At 28.4% G+C, this 24,288-nt stretch overlaps 2 protein-coding genes across 3 annotated transcripts; one reads left to right on the forward strand and one right to left on the reverse strand.

Annotated features, from left to right (window-relative positions):
* Positions 1-353: 353 nt before the first annotated feature.
* LOC132949471 (pickpocket protein 28-like) lies at positions 354-22,293 on the forward strand. Of its 2 annotated transcripts, none has more exons than XM_061020381.1 (10): positions 354-571; positions 14,883-15,098; positions 15,172-15,274; positions 16,016-16,182; positions 16,654-16,867; positions 20,747-21,017; positions 21,235-21,300; positions 21,387-21,531; positions 21,614-21,714; positions 22,026-22,293. In XM_061020381.1, the coding sequence occupies exons 2-10, from the start codon at positions 14,902-14,904 to the stop codon at positions 22,178-22,180; spliced, it is 1,419 nt and encodes a 472-aa protein (XP_060876364.1). In that variant the 5' UTR covers positions 354-571; positions 14,883-14,901; the 3' UTR covers positions 22,181-22,293. The 2 variants fall into 2 exon arrangements, with proteins under 2 accessions (XP_060876364.1, XP_060876363.1); XM_061020380.1 differs by lacking the exon at positions 354-571 and adding an exon at positions 13,372-13,549.
* Positions 7,144-10,037, reverse strand: LOC132948788 (gamma-interferon-inducible lysosomal thiol reductase-like). The gene is made up of 5 exons (XM_061019433.1): positions 9,723-10,037; positions 9,493-9,627; positions 9,138-9,311; positions 7,606-7,764; positions 7,144-7,459 (listed from the first exon to the last, which is right to left on the reverse strand). Exons 1-5 carry the CDS (start codon positions 9,864-9,866, stop codon positions 7,367-7,369), a joined length of 705 nt encoding a protein of 234 aa, XP_060875416.1. The 5' UTR covers positions 9,867-10,037; the 3' UTR covers positions 7,144-7,366.
* Positions 22,294-24,288: the final 1,995 nt, after the last annotated feature.

Here is a 24,288-nt window from a genome sequence, read left to right on the forward strand (position 1 = left end):
GATGATTACGTAAACTGACATTCGAAATAGGGTTTAAAAAACACGTTTGGAAATAGTTAGAAATGTTTGGGCGAATAGAAATCAGAGTATCAGCGATTGCGAACACGCACTCGACTAAAATAATAATCGTGGGCGAATGTGAAATAATCGCATTATATTATATTAAATAAAATATTCACAGTATTAACAAAGTTCTAATAATATAGTTTTCGGACAGATAGTCAAACTGTCACCTATTGTATTATATGAAATATTTTAAATGAGTTATAGACTTCTAACTGGCTCTATGACAAACTCTACAACGAACGTCTTTATAGTTATTTTCCTCGTGTAGATCACTATATCAGCCTTCGATATTTAAAATGTAAAAGGTTAATTATAATCATTATAATCAAGCTTTATTAGAAAATTAAAAGAAAATTAAATTAAATATTTAAAAATAATTAAACTTGTGATATCGAGTTCAGACTGGATAGGTCCAGTGGAGAAATTTCGACGATAGCGGACCGAAAAATATACAAATTATCAAGACTGGGCCAGTTAATGATATTTTTTAGCTCAGCCAAGTTAAGTAGGTATTTGTTCAATTAAATTAAAAGTTAAGTTAATACTTAATATATATTTTTAATACACCAATTAAGTTTAAATTAAGTTAACAAATAGGTATGTATAATTTAAAACCTGTGGGGCTGTATCATTTTAGAATTCTATTCATATTTCACCGCTGGGTTCATTTAAAAATAATTAATATTGTGTGTAAATGTGTTATGTATTGTTTAACACATTTTATAGTTAAAAAAATAAATAACTCAACAGTTTATAACTTATAAAAAAATACTATATTATTTCTACTTACAAGTGGTGAATATTATATTTACTAATATAATAAATATATAATAATATATATGTATATACTACATTTGTATTTTACAACTATAGGTTATTCTAAATATCTATTAAATTTTAATAGCGGCACTAACTGTATGAATTATGGTGTTTATGTATATAATACACAATTTTTTTTTTATATTAACACCAGTATTAGATAGGTAGGTATTTTTGAAATAAAACTATAATATAATGTATAAATCAAAATGGTCACAATTCACGATTATCGTATAATACTAATTCGTAATAATGTAGGTATTAAATATTAATAAATAATAAGTAATAACTAATGAGTATCTACTTAATAATAGTAGACGTATTATGAATTGGGGCTTCGTTGGCTCGTTTCCGTTGATATTTTTATACAGGCGACTAAATTAATATTATGTTACCCCTATATTATTATTAATTACTACCGAATTAATACAACATTAGTTTTTATTTATAAAAATATGTAGGCCATTTTTCGTAAGCCTATCTTTTTTTTCTAATAATATTTTCTATATTTTACGTACTTATAACTTATATAAATGGTATTTGGATAATATGAAAATTCAAAACTAACTTAATTGTGAATATTATAAATAATATAAGTTGATTTTAAGTTAACGTAAGTACAAATGAGTTAAGTTAAAGTCAAGTTAATGAAAACAGCGAACTGGTAAGTTGAGTTGTTAATGAGTTCAAAATAACATAACTTTTAATTTATCAACTCGTTAATGCCCAGCCTTGCGAATTATTACTCACCCTGCTCACAGTAATCATATTATTCTTTTACTAAATTGTACGATTTTCCTAATTCTCTTTTTAAGTGACTTCCACTTGAATTATTCAAAGAACATAATATTCCATCATCAATTCAACCCTCAAAATAGCTATTTTTAATGCGCATTCCTGCTACAGTGTGAATATTATAATTTATCTTGGTGGGTTTTAACTTTTAAGCGCAATCAAGAAATATAAATATACTGATTAGGTTTTAAAGTAATTCGGCGTAGGTACTCGACTTCTCGCCGCGGTGTGACTATTCTTACACATATTATTACTTATAATCAATAAAAATGTTTAGTAATTAAATCAACTCGGTAGTAAATAATGACAATACAATGTACCAACTACCAATACCTATACACTTTTGATGCATCACAAAATCCTATGTCATTTTTACCATATCCTTTACAGTCCCAGCACTGGCATCACCATTGGGGAGTAGATTTCCCCGGTAACATTTAGGCACAAGTTATAATGATAATGTAGGCGGCGAGAGTGCATTCAATAAAAATAATTTAGGCTACATAGTTACGCAGGAACGCGAAAACAAACTGGCGGACACCCTGCACCGGACTGTATGCCTGCCTATATTATTATGATACAATTCTCTGTGATACATATAGGTGTCTATATATCGTAATGATGAGGTCAAGAATTTTTTTAGCAAACAGTTGTTTTATTTAATTATTATATTCTAATCTACATTGTGATCTCCACAGTGATCTCATGAAATCGCCAACAATTCACAATACTCTTGCAGAGCCCGCAATAGTTGCAAAATATAATAATATACTATAGGTATATAAATATATTTTATATATTATGTTATTATCTAACAATAGTGATGTAAGCTTCACGGAAAAAGCGCTTTTTATTTTTCGTTACCGTATAAAGGTACCCATTACCACGGAAACGCATGTGACCGGTGCGTGTACCTATAATATACTATGCGAAGTGATAATTTTATTATTTTGGATAGGTACACACACTTTTTTTCTCAAAAAGTTCTCGGAAATTTTTTTTCACATAGGTACTTAAAAAAATTCATTAAAAACAAAATCTTCAAAAATAAATGACATTTTAAAATATTTTTATCGTTTAAGTTTTTTTTTTTTTTGCAAATGGCAGCATAATATATTATTAGGTACCTATACACGAGAACGGTAGGATATTTTTCTGAGAATTTTTTTTGAATGAGTAATAAGTTATTACCTAGTTATAACTTTATAGCTAGATGTATATTCGTTTAGTGTTGATGGTTAATAATGACAAGGGTAGGTTTCAACTTCTAGAATTATCCTCAGTATACCTACATAAAGTAGAATAACTCAGAAAAGTTAGTGGAATTTTGATTTTATTACTTACCTGTCCATCATTAAAAAAAATAATATGGTTTAACCTCAATACAGTTTCTATATGTCGTAATCAAATTGGGTGAGTATGCTAAAAAAACAACTGTACGCCGGCAACACATATTCAATACCTACATGATAAGTTCTTAAATTATATATTTTTCAAAACCTATATAGCAGTATAACTTCGTGATTATAGGGTGCGTCATAGACATGACATTTAGGTAACCAAAAAACATCCGTAAATTGATATTATAATTTATAATAATATTGATATTTGGTACATGCGGTAATTCATTTTTTAAACAATTAGTTTTGTGCAAGTTTCCTCACCACCTGAGTAAATAATACGACTTCATTCTGAATAATATAAATAATGAATTTCAATGATTTTGATTATTTTGAGTTAGAAATTCATAAAAAGTTTTCTATTTAAATCTAAGATTTGAAATTTTACCACAAGACAAGATTGCTCATAAGTTTGTCTACCTATATCAAAAAATATGTCTACATAAGAAAGTCAAGTTAAGTTTTTATAAGCATTTGAAGTTCATATTTTTACAAAATTGAATATTCACTTGATTTTTCGTGTAGCGATTTTGTTATTTTGCTGTAATTCAAAAACGAATGACTGTAGATACATTTTCTATACACCATACAATTTTGAAAATATTTTTGAGCTGCTTACAGACATTGTCAGTTTTCAATTTTTTCAGTTTTTTTTCTATAAATATCAATAAAATGTTATTTTTTGGGTAAAAATGCGTGAACATTTAATACAAGGCTCCTGATATATTGTTACAATAGCAGTTGAAAAATATTAAAAATACATTGGCACAATTATTTTTTATAAGCGTTTAAAGTTTGAATTTTGACAAAATTTATCAAATTTAAAATTTAATAATTATTTTGTAGTTAAAAATTTATAAAATGTTCAAATTTTATATCTAAGGATTGAAAATTTAAAACAAGGTTCCACGTAAATAGATTATATATAAATTACTTTATTATATCATTGAATTAAAGTTCAATATAATCCATTATACATTGTCCCACTTGTATTTTACTGTACAGCAGAACGACATCCACTTACCTGCTTTTTTAATTTAATAGTTTAAGAATGTACTCAACCACTGGTTTTTAGAATTTTGAAATATAGGTACCTACTTAAATAGTACGTTTTCAAACTCTCGAGATTTCTGCAGACTGAGGTATCTAGATCAGTCATGAATTATTGATGATTACTTTACATTTAAATAAGTATATATGCGTTTTTGTGAAGAATGCGTAAGTATTCACTTAATATACTTATCTACCCGAAAGTCCATAATATTATAGCTTTTATAGTATTATATCTCAAATAATTTCAATCATGCGTATTGCGTATAGTTCATATACTTATAAATTAATTAAGTTGTGTTCTTTATATAAGACGATTTTGTGGTCTTTCCAGTTTCCACAAACATCAAAGTTTGATGATATTAATAACCTTGACAAATGTAACATTATTTAGTTATTTATTAATATACGTCGCATATACCACTTATACGTCAACGATGACCGCATTATTTAGGTGCATCTAACCCTTTTTTAATTTGTTAAATTTTTAAAAACTTCGTCTACTGTTTAAGAGTGTAGGCCAACCGTTAATAATACACAAATGCCTAGGTGCTGTAAAAATGTATAGTTAAAATTGTAGTTGCATGATTATTATTATGTTATGCTTATGTACACGACATGGGTAACACTGAGAATCCAAGGTAAAATGACACAGGATAGTTTAAATATATAATATAATGCCATGACAATAATTATTTGAAAATTTTAAATATTTATCCATCATGCATAAATAAGTCGAGGATATACACCAATAAATAAATTATGTGTTTTCTATTGGTTCCTCATAGTTCATTAAGTACAAACGACGGAACACTCGGCACTCAAACGAACGACGCGCAAGTTTACACAGTTTACACTTACCGATCTCTGTACATATTTCACGTTTCTCTCATAAAACTTCAATATATATTTTAGGCTCTGAGTGGAACGATGAATGTATTGATTTTACAATGATCTGTGTTTTTTTTTTTTTGAATTGTTTTTTGTGTCTGTGTACACGATAAGTAGTAACAACAATACGAGTAATAACCATATAAATATAATATATTTACAAAATATATCCACACTAACTAACCGTTTCCGCTCAGAATCGTTTATCGGGCGGGACCCGTTTCGCCCAGATAGTAGTTTGGGCCAATTTAAAACTAAGTTGGCAATGATTATAAATAACAATATTTTAATATTTGAGTATCAATTAGCGTTATCCAGTAAACACCACGAGAAGGCGTTACTCTTTGTTCTCCAAAGATTTTTGTTTTTTGCAAAAGAAATAAATTTAACAAATTTAAAATTTAGTCCAAAATATTTATAAAAACGTATTATTAAAAAATCAAACTTACCCCATAATAGAAATCTACACATACAATAAAATCGATTTTTATCGGTCAAAATATATTTATTAATACTTATACACTTTACTTTTAAAATTATTACACATATACTTTTGTGTACTTGTCTAGTTGTCTGTAGATCGCGTATAATTAGCACCATATCTTCTTGGCGTTCGCTAAAATATAATATTTGACTGAACTCTGAACTATTAACAACTTAATTTTAAATTGGTCTAAACTGCAGCTCTGGGTGAAACGGGAATCATATAAAAACAAAATTTGGGCGAAACGGGCTACGCCCAGTTTTTCCGTTTTTGTACACATTGGTATCATATCATTGAATTAAAATTTAATACCATCCATTTCATAGTGACTCACTTGTAAGCTACTGTACAGCAAAGCGACATCCACTTATGTCTCACCCACCTTTTTGTTTTTAGTTTTTTTTCTACGAATATCAAAAATATTTTATTTGTTGCGTAAAAAAGCTCGACAATTTAACTACAACTTAATACAAGGCTCCTAATATATTGTTGCAATGGCATTTGAAAAATATTAAAAATCCATAGTCACAGTTCGTATTTATTAGCATTAAATGTTCAAATCTTGACAAAATACGTAAGAAATTATTTTAAGTTAAAAATTCATAAAAAATTTTTTTTTTAAATCTAAGATTTGAAATTTTACTACAAGATTGCTTATAAGTTTGTCTACCTATATCAAAAAAATATGTCTACAAGAAAGTCAAGTTAACTTTTTATGAGTTTTTGAAGTTCATATTTTTACAACATTGGATATTAACTCGATTTAATTTTCTTTACATCACCATACAATTTTGAAAACATTGCGACTCGTTTTGATCTGTTTACGGACAAATTCAAATTTCAATTTTTTAGTTTCTTTTCCTTTCAATATCAATACAATTTTATATGTTCGGGTCAAGAAGTGTGAAAATTTAATACAAGGCGCCTAACCTAACCTGATATATTGTTACAATAGCAGATGAAAATGATTAAAAACACATAGGCACGATTTTTTATAATAATTTAAAGTTAGAATTTTGACAACATTTATCAAATTGAAAATGTACAAATTATTTAGTAGTTAAAAATGTATAAAATGTTTAACTTTTATAGTTAAGGATTGAAAATTTAAAACAAGGCTTCACGTAAATAGGTTATATATAAATTACTTTATTCACAATAATATCATCAAATATACTTGGTAATATCATAGGCTGACTGACCGTTTTCGCTCAGAATCGTTTTTCTTATACAATGATATTTTATCATTGAATTCAAATTTAACACAATCCATTACAGTGACCCGCTTGTAACCTACTGTACAGCAGAGCGACACACACTTGCCTACCTTTTTTATGTATGATTTTTACACTGCTTATTAATAATACAAATGTTTATAGATTTCAGTTCAAATGTTGATAATCTAACGACATATTATTATAAGATTTATAAGTAAATAATTGTAATCATTGTAATAATAATTGTTATCGCGAAAAAATATTTCACTGATTAAAATTATCGAATGTTATAATATAGTAATATTAAAAGTTACGGAACTCAAAATGTATTTTCAAGATAAGGACAAGGTTATTATAACATAATATAATATGATATTATATACATAGTTATAATCATATTTTATTGTAAATGCACATAAAATAATATTATAACGTAAAAATTGTATTTTGAAATGATGATACACCAAATTATAATATACATTTTACAAAGTAGGTAGTAGTACAATGTAAGTATTAATATTTTAACCATAAACTATGAGTTAAAAAAAAAAAGTTAAAATAACGCTTAATATAGTGTTATTTTATTATTTTTTTTTTATACTGGACGGGTATTAAATTGTTTAAAGTAGTTTTTCTTCAATTAGTTAGCACAATCCAACGGGCTTAGGGTGTATATATTTGCATATAACGTTCCGCAAATTATTTTTTGCTTCATCTTGTTCCATTTCGTTGTACACCTGAAATGGAAAACAGTTTTAAGTTATAATTATATTTCGGCTTACGGACACGGTCAAGCACTGTGATTCATAATATTAATAGGTTGATTGTGGTTGACATGTGATTATTGTACAGTGAAACTCTGAAATATGTGTCATAAACTCACCCCGTTAATGACAATAGAAGGAATCTGAGCCGATTGTGGTAAAACAGTCTGTGTTCGATTGCTGTACTGAACCATTAACAAATCGCTAAATTCTCTGTTCATAAAACATTTCTTTATCTTGCCGTAGTAGTCATCGTACAAGCCCATATTTCTCGTACACTGAAATTATTACGAAATTTAGAAAAAACACATTTAATAAAAAACATTGTATAGTCGTAAAAATGTTATTTATATTATTAAAACTGGAATAGGTACATAATATGCTTATACTACGCTGCAAATGACCTTTTTTGTTCTATAATATTATTTCTATAGTAAAAATGCAGCAGGTTATCTATCACGAAGTGTTATTGAATTTAATGGTTTGAACTCTAATACATAATGATTTCATCTACTTAAAAATTGAAATCATTATTGTATTAAACTCTCTATCAATTTTCCAGTTGGACATGTCAAACTCCTCAAGTGGAAATGCTCACGAAAACAATAACAATATCGTATTTTAACGTAATTATATACCAATAATAAATGGATCGTAAAGTACGAATCATAAACGAATAATTTTACCAGAAAAAAACTAAACAGTATAACACATAACTAAATATTTGAAATAAAAATATCAGAAGACTTTTATTGTTCGAAAGATTTTCATTTTAATAGATTCAAAGCTAAGTGAGAAATGTTTTTTCGTTTTATAATAATATGTTTCATTTTCAAGCAGCAATTTGTTTATTGAAACAGTAAATTTCCGTGTTAGCTCGGTGGTTTTCTCGATCACGAGCAAATAATAACTACTGTTATTCTACGAAAAATATAAATTTCAACAAGCAGGGTTATCGTTAAGCCCGACTCATCATTTTTAGAGGCGGGGATATGCTGTCAAATAGATGAAATGGGTTAATTATGCCTAGGTATGTGTGATTTGAATATTATTATTCGAATTTTTTTTTACATTTATTTCTGGTCAAATAGGTAGGTACTTACTAAATTATAGGTACATTTCACTATAAGCGATAATGTTAATCGTAAGACATGTTGATTTTCATGCACTTTATAATATTATTATGTAATTTTATCCATGTTTTTAAAACGCAATATTTTATAATGGTTAATAATATGCAAGCCAGAAGGTTTCATAAATTTGGCAATTTGAATGGTATATACGGTATCTCAACAGTTATAATACCTATATAATACCTAATAGATATAATATACCTATAATTCTAAAAAGTATAACTGTTATTCAAATAATTATTCAATTCCAAAATCCTTGCTTTTTAATTATAGATTATAATATTTAATAAAAAGAGTTCGGTTGAGAAATGCGAAATTTTAATATGAAAATCGTTTTACTGCATGTTTTGGATCGTAACTGGTTTCGACGATTTTCACCAGATGTGGTTATAAGTTTATAACTGCCTATACTTAATATAATAACACATAAATAGGTATGCGTACAAACACTTCACTGACCAACCAAAATAAATAAATATTTCAGTTTGTCATATTAAAAGTGTGAAAGCGATTCTTACTTGATATCCCGAATGCGTTTCAACTTTAGAACTCATGTAACAGACCAAATAATTAGCCAATAATTGCAGTTTGGACGGTAGTACATGAATGCTACATGCTTGCCATTTAGTTTTCATGCATTCAGTTAGTCCGTTTTGACATTTAAAAAACCATCTTCCTTCGAATATTTTTTTCTGTAACGTTCATAATATATTAAATATACATAAATGGATACGTTTTGTGCAATACATATTATTTATAGTTGCAAATATATAAAAACAAAACATGATATATAATTATTACCGCACAATGATCTCTAAAAAGTACTGGGATAATTTTTAAATTAAAATATCAAGTTTATATAAGTACACTCACGTCAGATTTTCCGAAAGGCACGAAATCAAAGTTGACATATTTTTGAAATTTTGACAAGTTTGGTCCTATTTGATTTTGGAACAAGTCTACGGAATCCGAGCACAAGCTTCCGTAGTATATCGACACGGTTATTTTCTGGAAAAAAAATCGCGATAATATCCGTAAATTTGTTTGTCTTCCGAAAACAGCAGTGTAATATCAGTAATGAGTTTATTTATTTTTTCACTCACGGGCACGGAGTTTTGATTGTCGGCGTGAGGCGCGTCGTACAAAGGCTTTGCCAACACTTTTTTGGCGGTAGCTAAATCCATCGAACTAGTCTTAGTAACTATTACCAATAAAAATATGACGGAAAATGCGGTACTAGCGATCATTTCTGAGGACAGCTTATTGCGATTTACGACCTACACAACTATACAGTCGTACTCGGTAAAATTATATTAAATGATTGTAAGTCCGTTTTGGTCGTGCCTATATAACCGCACCACACGTCCCCGTCCGTTTATCCACAATACGCGTGTGTATGGGTACGGGTGCTCGAGACATTGTACTTTATATACTGCAATATTATGCATATTATGATAGTATAATAGACCGTGTGTGTGTGTGTGTGTGTGTGTGTGTGTGTGTGTGTGTGTGTGTGTGTGTGTGTGTGTGTGCGTGTGTGTGTGTAGAACGAAAACATACCTATACTCCCGTAAAATCGGATGTTATTTTATCTCAAATGGTTATATCTATATAGGTATTTAATTAATAAAAACCGTTGTGCGTTAGATTACGCATCCGTCATTATAAAGGCCATAATAATATATCGCCGCTACATATAATATAATATTATATTGGTAATAATATTAACACGATCTCGAAATTAATTGATTCTTTTTCTACGGTTTTCTGTTCGATATGAATCGGATTTAGGACTACAGAAACGCAACCATAGGTACTAGGGTATGCATTTTTTAGAGTGCCTATAATATTAAAATATGTTGTAGTTGTACACTGTGGTATTATGGAGGGGGAGGAGGGATTCCTTTATCCTTTGTCGACCAAATCAATATAAGCCAGAGCGTATGCAGGATATTAGTTTGGTTAGAATCTTACCTAAGGTTAATTACCGCAGATCCACGGGGGGGGGGGGGATTTATCCCCATTTACACTATTTTTTGCTAAACAGTTTATATATAATTGGTCAAAACAAATTATAGAATTAGTTTCAAATTTAGTCTAGGTTTAGAGTATTTAACCAGGTCATCTGTAGAGCCTCTTACCAGGCCCTAATAATAACCGTGGTAATAACCGACGATACAATTATGGCAGACGTTTAGAAATGTTCTTAATAATAAGCCAAAAAAAAAAACCGAAACTATATGATTCTTGATGTTATTGCTATTTTACAATTTATTTTAGATCTATTAAAAATGACTAACAATTAATCTGTGTATCGGCGATTAAGATGGTAAATACATTTTTTTTTGTATACGGAAGACATTTCACCATTTCAGTTGGGGTTAGAAGTTAGAACCCTAGAACCATACCCTGCGTACGCCACTGAATATTGTAAATATTAAACAACTCGTTAATAAATTATTAATATAAATAAATTCATTATTATATTATACTAGTTGATCCCACGCACTTCGAGGCCCGTAAAAATGACAACTGTTAAATAAATTGTGATTGTTCAATTCCTTTTGGGTGTAACTCGCTGCAGTAAGTACAACTCAGCCACCCAGCAGGTAGACAATGTGTGAAAATTCGATTTGATGCATGTTTGTACCTGATCAGCCCGATCAGGGGAAGATCTGAAGCTTGTTTAAGGGGGTGGCGAATAGGAATATTTTTGTGTGATAAATAAAGTGCAATGAAAATGTTATTTCTATATTAATTAAAAATTTACTTATATGAGTTCATATGAGAATCCGAGTTCAGTTTAAATACTCTGAACAAACATTGATTATAACAATTATTATTGTAATTAATATGATTAATTAAAATATATTCTTAGTTACAGTTTATAAATCTGACTTTTCTGAGTAAGTTCACAAAAATATAAAACTTTAAGTTTGGTATAAATGTAGTTCAACATTTTTTTTCAAAATACGTGTTTTTCATGCTTAATTTGATGGTGCTTCCAAATAAAAACGCTCAAACTTAATTTGTAGTTATGGTCAAAAAATGAGTTAATTTCACGATGTAGATAATACTTCCGATCTATGATTAAGACATTTTTAAGTCTTTATTTTATAGCATTTAATGCGGGCACTGGCCGCCAGAGGCGCTAAGGAAGCCGATTGTAGCTTACTTCCCAAGCGACTTTTTGGTATATTTTATTTTGGAAATGTTAGTATTATTATATGCTCAATCTGTTGGTGAAATCTGTATTTTCTACACCGTATTATCTACATCGTGAAAATATTAACTAATTAAATCAATTTTTTAAAAAAAAACTCTAAAGGGGGCGGTAATCACCCCGTCGCCCTCCCCCGTTAATCCGCCCCTGTGCTAAATACTTTTTCTATTAATTAATTCTCCTTTAACCAATAGGCCATAGCAACCATTTATAAACAAACATTTCCATCGTGGGTCTCAAAATCTCTGTTTGAGCACCTCCCCGAGCTCCTATTGGTCGTAACGTGATGTTATAATATAGGCATATAGCCTATAGCCATCCTCGATAAATGAACTTCCAACACAAAAATAATTTTCAGTTCGAACCTGTATAGTTTCTATGATTCGTTCAAACAAACAAAACTCTTCAGCTTTATATATTATATAGGTATAGGGAATAGGCATCATTTTTTACTACCCATACATTTTTTTGAGAAACAATGTCGTTATCACGGTTTTGAAACCCCTAAAAAATACCATATTAGAAAAAAACTATGAAATTGAAATAAATAGCCAAATTACAAATATTAAGTTCGGTATATTTGGTAACTACTAACAGATTGGATTATTTTTAATAAGAGTGCAATAAGTATATTTTATACAGTTAGTACAGTTAAGCTATACACATAATGTAAAGTTTTATTATTTAAAATTTTAAAATTTGAGTTATTATTTTATATTTTTAATGTTTGTGCGCAGAGTCTTACATTACATTAATTATTTTAAAAAAACAGTGAATCTGAAATTATTTATTGAATTAAATTGAATTTGTGTATAGGTACCTACCTAGTTTATATTTATCTATTATATTGAATTGTTTCTAAGTCTATATATATTAGAAAATCTAACTAAACACAAGATTGAAAAAAATTTGTGAAAGCTTGATTTTTAAACTAGGCTCGCGTTATAAAAGGACACCTCATAACCTAATGCCTCCTCTCTCACAATACAGGCAAGTAAATTCTTAAACTGTTAAGACTATATTTTGTGTTATACTGCTAAAGAGAATTTATACTTTATATAGCCTATATTATATAAGTACATACTATTTACAATGTTGTATACCTACAATTTACATTAATGACACATCGCTATATATGTTTAATAATTGTGGCATGTAAAACGTTTTTCGTTGCTGTCTACTGGTACTTTCAGCGGAAAATATGACTTTAAGTACCTACTCGACATTCGAATACTTCCGTTGACCACTCGACTTTAAAAGAATCTCTTTGAATTAAATGCGTGTGACAACTATTTGACCATTGAAGTAATAATAATATTATGTAAATATAAATACGAGTTTTTCAGTAATGATGTTGATATAAAATAAATGAACTATTTTTGTGACATTATTGGTTCTACGTAAATAAATTGACGAGTACCCAATAATTATGAATTGTAGTTTTAAACATCGAATAATACGATGAACACTGTAAAGCACAGTTATAAGACAGTCTTCTAGCTGTTAGGGTGTCTATTTAAAAAAAAAAATGTTCAACAACCATAGGGAAATCGTAATTCAAAGGCACCGCCGTAAGTCTAATACGAAAAGTTCAAAAATTAAATCTTTATTAATACCTAATAGTAATTACTTACGTGAATTTTCGTCGATCACAAGCTTACATGGCATAATGTATTTGGGTGAACCCCGAAGGCCTCTATTGGAAAGGTGAGTATAAATAACCAATAACCAAATTAATGTCAAAAAATTAAGGTTAATCGAAAAAAAATTAAACCATACACACCACCTTCCCAACCCCTTGTCTGGTATTATATCATTTGTACTTAAAATAGTGTAGTTGTAATAGTGTATGTGATAATTATTATTAAAGCATCATCACAAAAAATGTCAAAAATAAATATTATTATTATTGTCTAATGTCTATATACCTAACAATATAATAATATTAATTATTAAATAAATAAAATACACTTTACAGTAAATTATAACATTCATATCATTTTAATGACTTTGGAGCTCAAAAAATTAACCACCACTGAAACCTATTGAGAATATGGCCTATGGGTTGATATGATTTGAAAATTTGAAAATACTTTTGGAATAGTATAGAATACCTAGAAAAGAATAGTATAGAATAGGAATTCATTATGCTTCATCACGCGGTGCTATTAAAATCAAAACTATATCTGTGGTGGACAAATTTTACATAGATTTTTGTAGGAATTATTTAAAATATGGTTCAGGTTTAATAATTATAACAATTTAAAATTGTTGGTAAAAAATAATTATGAATTTATAGTATGTTCATCATATTATTTTATAATATGTTTAGTCAAAATGTTCAAGATTACATTTTCCTGGTAATATTTCTAATGCCAACTGTTTCAGGTTAATATTGCAAGTCACCACATAATATATAATATAGTAGTATAATATAATATAACAAATAACCTATTCCTTGTGCGTTTATGATTAATTTATCTGTATTAATTGTATTTTTAGATATTATATTTAAATACAATCATGTGATTTGCAATAATTATTTTCTTATCACTTTTTAAAAAAAAAAGTTATTTCAACTCGGAATATTATTGTTCAGTATTTATTTTTATTATATAGGTACTTTATTATTATATACTTTATGAGCTAACCTTATAAGTCAAGTTGCACCAATAAGTCAAAACCACGTCCAAACCGAGAAAATAATTAGTATTGTTTTTATTGAAATATAGTGTTATATTACCTAGATACATTTTTTAATATACAATAATTAATCAAGCTCTTGTTGAAAAAACAAATCCTTTAACAAATTAGTTGAATATTGAAAATGAATATTGAGCTACCTAATCGTATCGGAGTCGGATAAAATTGGTTTTTTTTAACAAACAGAGAGATTGAGTAAAAAACTAAGCTTTAATTTGTAGTTTTTATTTATTTATTTTTATAAATATGGGTGGGTTTTTATGAAATTTATATCATTATATTAGTTAACTGTACAGATACAAGATGTAAATGTTTTAAAATGTCGTCAATTCTCTAGGGTTTTTTGGTTTGGTGTTATGTCTTTGGTGATGTCTTTATGTGGCTTGCAAATTTATCAATTATACAGCAATTGGTTGAGTAGTAGAACGATATTGACGTTGGATAACAATAAGTACGGCATATGGGACCTACCGTTTCCGGCAATTACATTCTGTAGTGATATTCAGCTTCAACATATCGACAATAGGACACTTGGAGACGATGTTTTTAATAAGTAATAATAATAATAATAATAATTAAGATAATAATCGCCTTTAACATTGTAAGTGTAACATTTTTGATTTTAGAGAAACCGAAGACGTAATAAATTTATTGTGCAATAAGTTTGAACTTTATAAAAACGTGACATTAAAAATTATTGATTCAAAAAATTGGGAGCACGTGATTAAGGTTAGACAAATTTTAGATTTAATTTATTATTTTTTTATTATTTACTCAGTTTCTATAAAAATATATTAATAGAAACATTTTTTTAAAGATGTTTTAATTTAAATATAGCATTTTGATGTATCAATATTTTCTTGGTGAAATAAACGTTACTCTGTTATAAGTGAAAAATATGTTGTATTGGTAATACTTGAGCTATTTAAAATATATTTGTAATACATTTTTTAAAGTTTTTTTTTTTGGTGTTTTAGGGAAATTTTAATTTTTATTGTAAGTATTAAATTCTTACACACGATTTGAACTTGTCTCTATTTATTAAAAAATATTTATGAAAAATACATAAGTACTATTATGATGCTGAATTTATAGAATTTATTGCAAAAAATAAAATTTTATGAAATATTTTAGAAACGTACATGACTCTTCTATTTGCTTAAAAATATATTTATATGTATTCTACTTATATAGTAATACAACAATCACGTAGTGAAGTATACAAAATAAAATATGTTAAGTAATATTTAATTTATAACAATTTTAACACATACATAATAATTAATATAGAAAATAATCATATTGTAAATGCATTTCTATACCCAAGGCTATATATTATGTGCAGCTATTGTGCGGATTTTAAACACATTAAATTTAAACTGCTACAATTATTGCTAATACAATATCAAACCTATTGTTTTCAAATGAGAAGAGCAGGATAATACTTATGCGTTTTATTTCGATTTCAAGTACCACAAGACTGCCTGTAAACATTTGATTCCAATGTTATTTTGGATTCAAGACGAAATCTACTCGCCTTGTGATTATATCCAACCGATTATAACGTCATACGGTCTGTGTTATTCAATAAATATGATTCCTCACCATCAGTTGTTGCACGATAACTATCTCCAATCGTAAGTATTACAATCGCATACATCCTGCATCCGGCATCGTCATTCCATAACTATATACTTGATTCAGGATAAGTATTCCCAAATTCACGGATGAATACTGAGCCACTGGAAGTGAATAGTGATCTTAGGTAAGGTTAGCCAATACCTATACATATACTAGTATTTGCTCATAGTTTCATAACAATACCATAGAACAAAGATAACTGCCAGTGGCTCGGTAATCAGTATTCATGCATGGATTTGGAGATTCTTATCCCGAATAGAGTATATTATATCAGGGGCTGTATTTATGATCAATGTGTACCGTATTTGTGTTATAACAAAATATTGTTGCCTCCGCCCACTGTGCTCTGGATATGTGCCTGGCCTATCATAATATTATACTTAGGTATAATAGATCGATCGCACACAATCTCATTCCAATATTGAATTCTATGTTGTGTACAATATATTATTGCATGTCCGGTGTAGAACGTCTTTTTTGAACTCGACACAAGCCGATATCATAGCGAAGAAGAACCAAACCACCTGGACGCCTGAAACTGGTTACAGCCGGAACGCTACCCCGTTTGACGTGCCGTGGAGAGTGACCGGCGACACCGTCGACAATGCGGTTCGGTTGATCTTCGATTTGACGAACGAGAATTTAGGAGACCACTGTCCGAAAAGAGAATCCGGACTGACGGTAAACCTATGCCTATCGTTTAGTTGTTTTGATTTAGTGCAATAGTATCTATATTTACTATTATTATATTTTTCCTACGTAATACAATTTATTAATACAGTAATAACGACATACGAGCTTCATAGGCGTGCGCAGGATTTGGTGTCTGTTATAGCACACATTATTAAACAACCCGGGTAAACAATATGTTTACCTGAAGGAAACTTTCTGTAAACTTTCCCTAATTGTTTTAAATGTTATTGCTACACTATGAATTACCTGTGGGCTTCAAGCCTTCAGCACCATCATCAACCTCAAAAACAATAAACGCTAGTGAAGATTTTGAAACTGAAGTGTACATAGAGCAAAGTTACAATAAACAAAATAAGATAAGTAAAAACTCTCATAACAAAAATAAAAAATAAATTATATCATAAAAAATAATAGACTATAAAGAATTAAAGACCAACAAATAGATATTATCTATATTAGTATATCATCATAAATACCTATTAAATTTAAATATTGTATAGTATTTTTACTATAATATTATAGAACAGAGCAACTACAGCTAGGCATTGATTTTTATTATTATTATTATTATTATATATAATTGACTTTTTAGATTCTGAGTGGAACGATGAATGTATTGATTTAACAATGATGTGTGTGTTGTTTTTTTTTTATTTTTGTTTTGTGTCTGTCATCACGGTTTGGGGCAGTAAAACTGCTTCGATTTTCTTCAACAGTATCTTGCTCAATGGGAAAGTGAAAATTTAGTTGGCGCATTCGGGAGTTCAAATTTTAAAATTCCCAATAGTTTTCAAAAGCGCCGGGAAAAGCAACATAAAAATTAAGGAAAAACGGGAATTTTTACGCAAAACCAGTTTTCCACAAGATCGATTTTGGTTTTTGGTGTAACTCTAAAACAAATGAACGTATACACATGAGATTTTCACTGGTCGTTTATATTTGCATTTTTTATACACGATAAAATTTTCAAAATATCTTGATTTGTTTTGAACTGTTGAGGAACATTTTCAGTTTCCAATTTTATTAGTATTTTTTCTATGAATGTCAATAAAACTTTGTTTGTTGAGTAAAAAAACTTGAAAATTTAATACAATGCTCCTACTATATTGTTACAATGACATTTGAAAAATATTAAAAATCCTTAGTCAGAGTTTTTTTTTATAAGCATTTAAAGTTCGAATTTCGATAAAATTTATCAAATTTAAAATTTAATAGTTATTTTTTTTTTTAAATGTATAGAATGTTCAACTTTTATAGCTAAGGATTGAAAATTTAAAAACTAGGTTCCACGTAAATAGGTTATTTATAAATTACTTTATTCACAATAATATCATCAAATATACTTGGTAATATCATAGACTGACTGACCGTTTTCGCTCAGAATCGTTTTTCTTATACAATGATATTATATCATTGAATTCAAATTTAACACCATCCATTTCAGTGACCCACTTGTAACTTACTGTACAGCAGAGCAACACCAACTTGCCCACTTTTTTTAAATTAAATTATAATTTATATTCGATTTATTTTATTTGTATTTTGACTATAATTATTATATCCCACAACAACTGAAGGCATTGATTATTATTATTATATAATTCCCTTTTTTTAAATTAAATTTAGTTTACTGAAGTAGACCCAGGAAGTTTACAGGTCATTAAAATCGAGAGAGTTTACAATCGCCCCTCGTACCGTAGCTTAGTACCGTACATCATTCAATTATATGATAGAGTTAGGGACGGATCCAGGGGGGCCACCCCCACCCCCCAGACATTTTTTTTTATAAATATAAATAGTATAGGTATATTAAATAACAAATTAACAAAATCTAAACTTCTTTTCACATTGTCGCTTTATATTAAATAATCAATAATTTATTTATCACATTCATTACCTATACCTACTATTATGACAACATTTTTAGTAAAGTATCATATTTTATTATAACTGTATTTGTGTTGTAAACAAATTGTTGGCCTCCCCCCCCCCCAGATCTTTGCTCTGGATCCGTGCCTGGATAGTGTACCTAAAACATCGTATTGTGTAACCAATAGTCCATAGCTATATACCAGGGGTGGCTACACTATTTATGTTTAAGATCTATTGAGAATATATTTTTCCTTTGAAGGAAAATATTATTTTATTTTTAAGTCTTTATCACTAATATTAACTATTAATAATAACCATACTTTAATTCTTATATCAATAATACAATATTAAAGTGTAAAGTTATTTAAAAATTAGTGTTTCACATTAGGTTTCTAAATAACCCATTTGGTATTTGTGTATAGGTACTATATAAAAAAAAGGGTTATGGACATCTAATAGATTAGGATAATATAATATGGTTATTATGTTTATATTTGTACGTCGAACTACCCGTGCGAATAAGTCCGTCAGTATAAAACCCAGACTTATCGCATTGATAAATAATTTTATCATTTTCCATTTGATCAACCATCAACGAAAAATGTAAAATATAAAATTAGTGAGGTGTTATGGGATTTATTACGACTCGCGAGGGTATCCTCCCAATTCCCATCACATTCCGACCACTGCTACTAATTCAGTGGCATAATTAACAGCATAGACGTGCGCAGACTTTGTCCGCAGGCGGGGGGGGGGGGGGGGGCTTAAAAATGTCTGAACCAAAGATTCGTGTACTAATGGCTACCGTAAAAGGGGGGTGACGACTTCGGACATGTGGAATGAATTCGGACAACACCATGTTTTTTTAGTTATCTTATAATTTTAGAATACACGTTTAATATAAAAGTTGAAAACTGATACTTTACGTTAATATCTATTATAACATAAAGGTGTCATAGACAATTAGTCATAGTACATGTTATGGAGGTAAATACAAAATACTATATTTTTGTATTTATAAATTACAGAACTACATTGATTACTGTAGCACAACAACAAATAGAAATATTTGATTGTGGTTTTCGGTAACCTATACTCGTTAACTTGTCTGTGTTAATTGGTATATGTGCAAATTGTTAAGTTACTTGATCTCACACTGTAGTGTTAAATCGTCTTAATTATTACCAAACGTGGGGTGACTTCGGACAACACATTAACTATGCCCAGATCATATGTCAACAATGTAGGAGGTCGTCCATACATAAGAATTATAATCTTTATTGTCCGAAGTCAAGCATTGTAATTATAACATCGGTTTTTAATAAAATCTAATAAGTTTACGGGTCACTCCGGACCAAAATTCAACTTTTAAAAAAAGTGTGATCTTTAATGACCTTAATGATTATTCTTCAGCTATATCATCTTTTTTTTACTCATTATAACAGTAGTTAGGTATAATATGTAAAAGTTTAATGTGGATAATTAGAATATTCTGTTTTTTTAGGTTTAAAATATTCGTTATATTTTGTAATTACTATTTTAACTAACCTATGCGTGGTATATAATATTACCTACAAGTTACAACCGTGAAATTACGTAAATATATAAATAAAGTACCTAGTTGATAGATACGCTGTGATAAAAAAAATAGTCCACTAGCTAATATAGTGGATAGTAGAGTATTCTGTGATAATAATAAATCATTTGGTCGGTGATAACTGATTAATTAATAACTTTATTACATTTATTCACACATATCTATACTATGAGATTGAAAATGGCTTCACTTTCTGCATGTAAAATGTAAAAACTGTTCGCTATCCAGTATAAAGAGATATTTATGTATTTATTAAAGAAAAAATCCAGGGGCCGGGGGCCGCCCCCCCCCCCCCCGTAATTAACACGCCTATGATTAACAGGGCTTCATCTCTTTGGTTCCCATAGGTACCTATGAACATATAGATGTCTAATAATAATAATAAAAATAAATTTCAGTTGATTGTGCATAGCCCAGCGGATGTTCCAGTCGGAATCCAACCTACAGCTTACGTTACCGGTAGTAGTATGCTGTCTGTCGCATTGTCACTGAATATTATACGTACTTCACATAAAATCAAAAAGTGGACTCCAAAACTTCGAAATTGTTACTATCAACACGAAAAAAAATTGAAGTTTTTTAAGATCTACACACTTCACAATTGCGAAATGGAGTGTAGAGCCAATAACACGTTTAACGTATGTGGTTGCAATGCTTATTTCCAACCAAGTGAGTACCTATGCAATATGCATTCATATCTATACTATGTTCAACTATTATAGTTTATATATTATATTATAGAAATGGGTAATAAGTAATAAATTAATAACAATTTACCTAACTTCCATATAAAAAAAAAAAAATAAATTTAATTGAAAATGATTATATGATATAATATTGTAATACTTGTAAGCTATGATGTTATAACATTTAAGTTATTTTACAGGAGACCCGGGAGTTTCGGTTTGTGGTACTGAAAGTTTAGAATGTATTAGAGAGTCCTCGACTATCGGTGAATTTTGATTTAATTTTATTACACCTTCAACCTTCTAATAATATAATATTATAGGTAAGTTCATTATAATATGCGTGTTTCAGGTTATTCGATTTTCAAGAAAACACTAAACATGTCAAATAACATCAAAGGTTGTAATTGTTTGCCATCATGTACAAGTATTCAGTATGAGTATGAAACTGTGGAATTTTTTAGGAACTGGACAACAAATTCTACAAAACCGAAACTGTAATAAATAATTAAATAGGTAATCACTGACAATTTAATGAAAACTAATTGTTGTTGTTGTTGTGGTTTTGATTTGACGTAGAGTTCTCACTGAAAAATCAGCCGTAGTATTGATTTACTTCAAACGAAAATCTGTGATCGATATACAAAAAACTCCATTGATGCCTTTCAACGAACTATTAGGTAGGTACAATTATTTTTGAACATAATACTTTTGTTTTCTATTATTTTAATTATTGTTTCCGCGGGTGGCATTTTTCTCCGGGCAAGTCACGGTGTCCGGAGAGAAGTGCCGCCATCCCCCGCTCCCGGGCATGGCAGATACCTACGGATGCCCACTAAAAAATCCTCGAAAAATCTGCCAAACCAAAAACACACGTGTTTAAACTTACAGTACCCTCCCCCACAGTAAAAAAAAACCACCCAATGGCCTAAGTTGCAGCGGGTTAATTAATAAAAAAAAAAAATTATTGTTTGTTAATGATTTTTTTCAGGTAACATAGGCGGCTTGTTCGGATTATTTCTTGGTTGCAGCATAATCAGTTTCTTTGAAATCTTATATTTTTTCGTGATACGATTATATTTTGACCATCGGAATCGTAAAAAGGCCAAATCAAAAATAACGCCGAGTTTTATCATCGAATCATAAAAAAAAGATACTGGAATACTAGTATTAAATATACAACCATATACAATATATTATATTATATACTATATAAACATAATAATATTAGAATATTATAATAGTGTGATTTTTTTTGACGTAAGAAACTCGTTATTATAATTTCAGAAAATATTTTTTACCTAACTTAAAAATTAAATTAAAGAAATACCTACTATTTGTTATCGCATTATTTTTAAGTTTTTTACTTTTTTCAATGAATATATACATTTTTAATTTCAAATTCCTATGTAGAATATTGAACTAATAGTTAGTTAAGTACTTAGGTATTTTAAGTATTTTAAGTTTAGATAAACAGTGTATAGCGAAATTCCCATAAAATGTTATAAAATTGTATTTATGCCTATATAGGCTATATTATTGTAATTTAAAATAGAAAAAAACGTTAAAAGTAAATAATATATAAAAACTTAAAAATATTTTTTTCTAGCAATTTAAAATCATTTACAACATTTATTTAAAAAAAAGTTTAGTTTCCTAAATGTTGAGTGTCTTAAGTTTTAAAAAAATCATCCTGTATAAAGTATAATAGGTTACTATATAAGTATTACCATTTATTTATCTAAAATAAAACTCAACATTATACCCGCACTGCACAATATCCATTAATCTGTTTTATTTTGTTTATTATTACCTACATTTAAAAATCACGGAATTTAATGTTTTTAAAATTTAAATACCTATATGATATTAAAAAGTAAAATAATATATTTTGTTGGTCATAATATCTAAGTATAATTATTTTTTATCAATAATAATTATATATTTATTAAAATAAACTAGAAGTGGAGTAGAGGTACTAACTGTAAATTTGTGTAGAATTTTAAGTTTAAAACCATGGTTTGTATCGAAATTAGAAGCAATCATTATGTGCACAGTCGCGTATCTAGCTTAAATGTATTGATTCTACAATAACGTGCAGTTTTCCATTATTATTTTTTATTTCTGTAAACACAGTTGATTTTAAACTTTGAGGGTAGTTAGGTAGCAATTTTTTTTATACTCTGGAGGTTCAAAAATATAAAGCATCCAGTATTTTTTTAAATAACCAGGGAAAATTTGTCGAATGTTCTGAATTACAACGTGCGTGCGTAATATTACGTAGGTAATATCTATATTTAAAAGTATAAATAATTTAATATTTCAATAATTTATGATATTTATCTTTGAAAATTATGTAATATAGGTATTGTTATAACAAATGCTTAAAATTAGAATGATAGGTAATATTCTAAAATTAGTATAAATGTGCAGTATTATCATTTTTAGTTCAGGAACATACACCAATCTATACTTAATCTATATCAATTAAAAATTATATTACATCAAATCTAAGCATCATACTTATAGCACATGATTCAAAATGATTTTCAAGATAAAAAAATATGATAATATAAAAAATCATTATTTTTAAATAATAAAGGACGATAAGTTTGTGTAGTTAATTAATAATAGTGCACATGTATTATGCATACTTGACGAAAATATGAGTAACTCTAGTAGGTTCGGATAATATTGTATATTATATAGTAGGTAGGTTACTCTATTAAAAATTATAGTTAAATCTACATAATAATGAGTAAAATGTGTAATTTGTATAATACTAATGTATTAAATCGTATTTTAATACATAATAAATAATAATACCTATACAGTATACATTTTGTCTATTTTATGATTTCCTATTCTATTATAGTGAATATTGCTATTTTAATTGAAAAAATATATTATAATTCTTCTTGTTTGAAAAAGTACTATATTAAATTAATATATTAAGTATATGATGCTGTGATGCAGAATGGCAGTACAGTGTACACGGTTTATTTGTCTCCCGTAATTGCGTAATTATTGTGCAACGTTCTTACTGTAATATAGGTACTTACCTGTACACAATATTATACTTAACTATATAGTGAACACTAAAAACTTTTTATATTTATCAACCCGTAGCTCTGTCGTTCTAGGGTTGCAACTTGCCACTTACAAGATATCCAGTATATAGTTCAGCCATAGGACAACAATATTAGCTTAATCGGGACGCCAACTTTTATTTTTTTCGCAAAAACGAAAATAAT

Source organism: Metopolophium dirhodum, chromosome 7 (genome assembly GCF_019925205.1).
Source record: "Metopolophium dirhodum isolate CAU chromosome 7, ASM1992520v1, whole genome shotgun sequence".
In the NCBI taxonomy this organism is placed as follows: Eukaryota; Metazoa; Arthropoda; class Insecta; order Hemiptera; family Aphididae; genus Metopolophium; species Metopolophium dirhodum.

Excerpts from the sequence above, each read along its gene's own strand:
- LOC132948788 (XM_061019433.1), bottom strand. The coding sequence starts at position 9,866 with ATGATCGCTAGTACCGCATTTTCCGTCATATTTTTATTGGTAATAGTT. Across the intron at positions 7,765-9,137 it reads AAACGCATTCGGGATATCAA|TGTACGAGAAATATGGGCTT; the intron begins GTAAGAATCGCT and ends TAATAATTTCAG. Across the intron at positions 7,460-7,605 it reads CTTCTATTGTCATTAACGGG|GTGTACAACGAAATGGAACA; the intron begins GTGAGTTTATGA and ends TTTCCATTTCAG.
- LOC132949471 (XM_061020380.1), top strand. The coding sequence starts at position 13,512 with ATGTATTTGGGTGAACCCCGAAGGCCTCTATTGGAAAG. Across the intron at positions 13,550-14,882 it reads CGAAGGCCTCTATTGGAAAG|GGTTTTTTGGTTTGGTGTTA; the intron begins GTGAGTATAAAT and ends TCAATTCTCTAG. Across the intron at positions 15,275-16,015 it reads ATTGGGAGCACGTGATTAAG|TACCACAAGACTGCCTGTAA; the intron begins GTTAGACAAATT and ends TTCGATTTCAAG.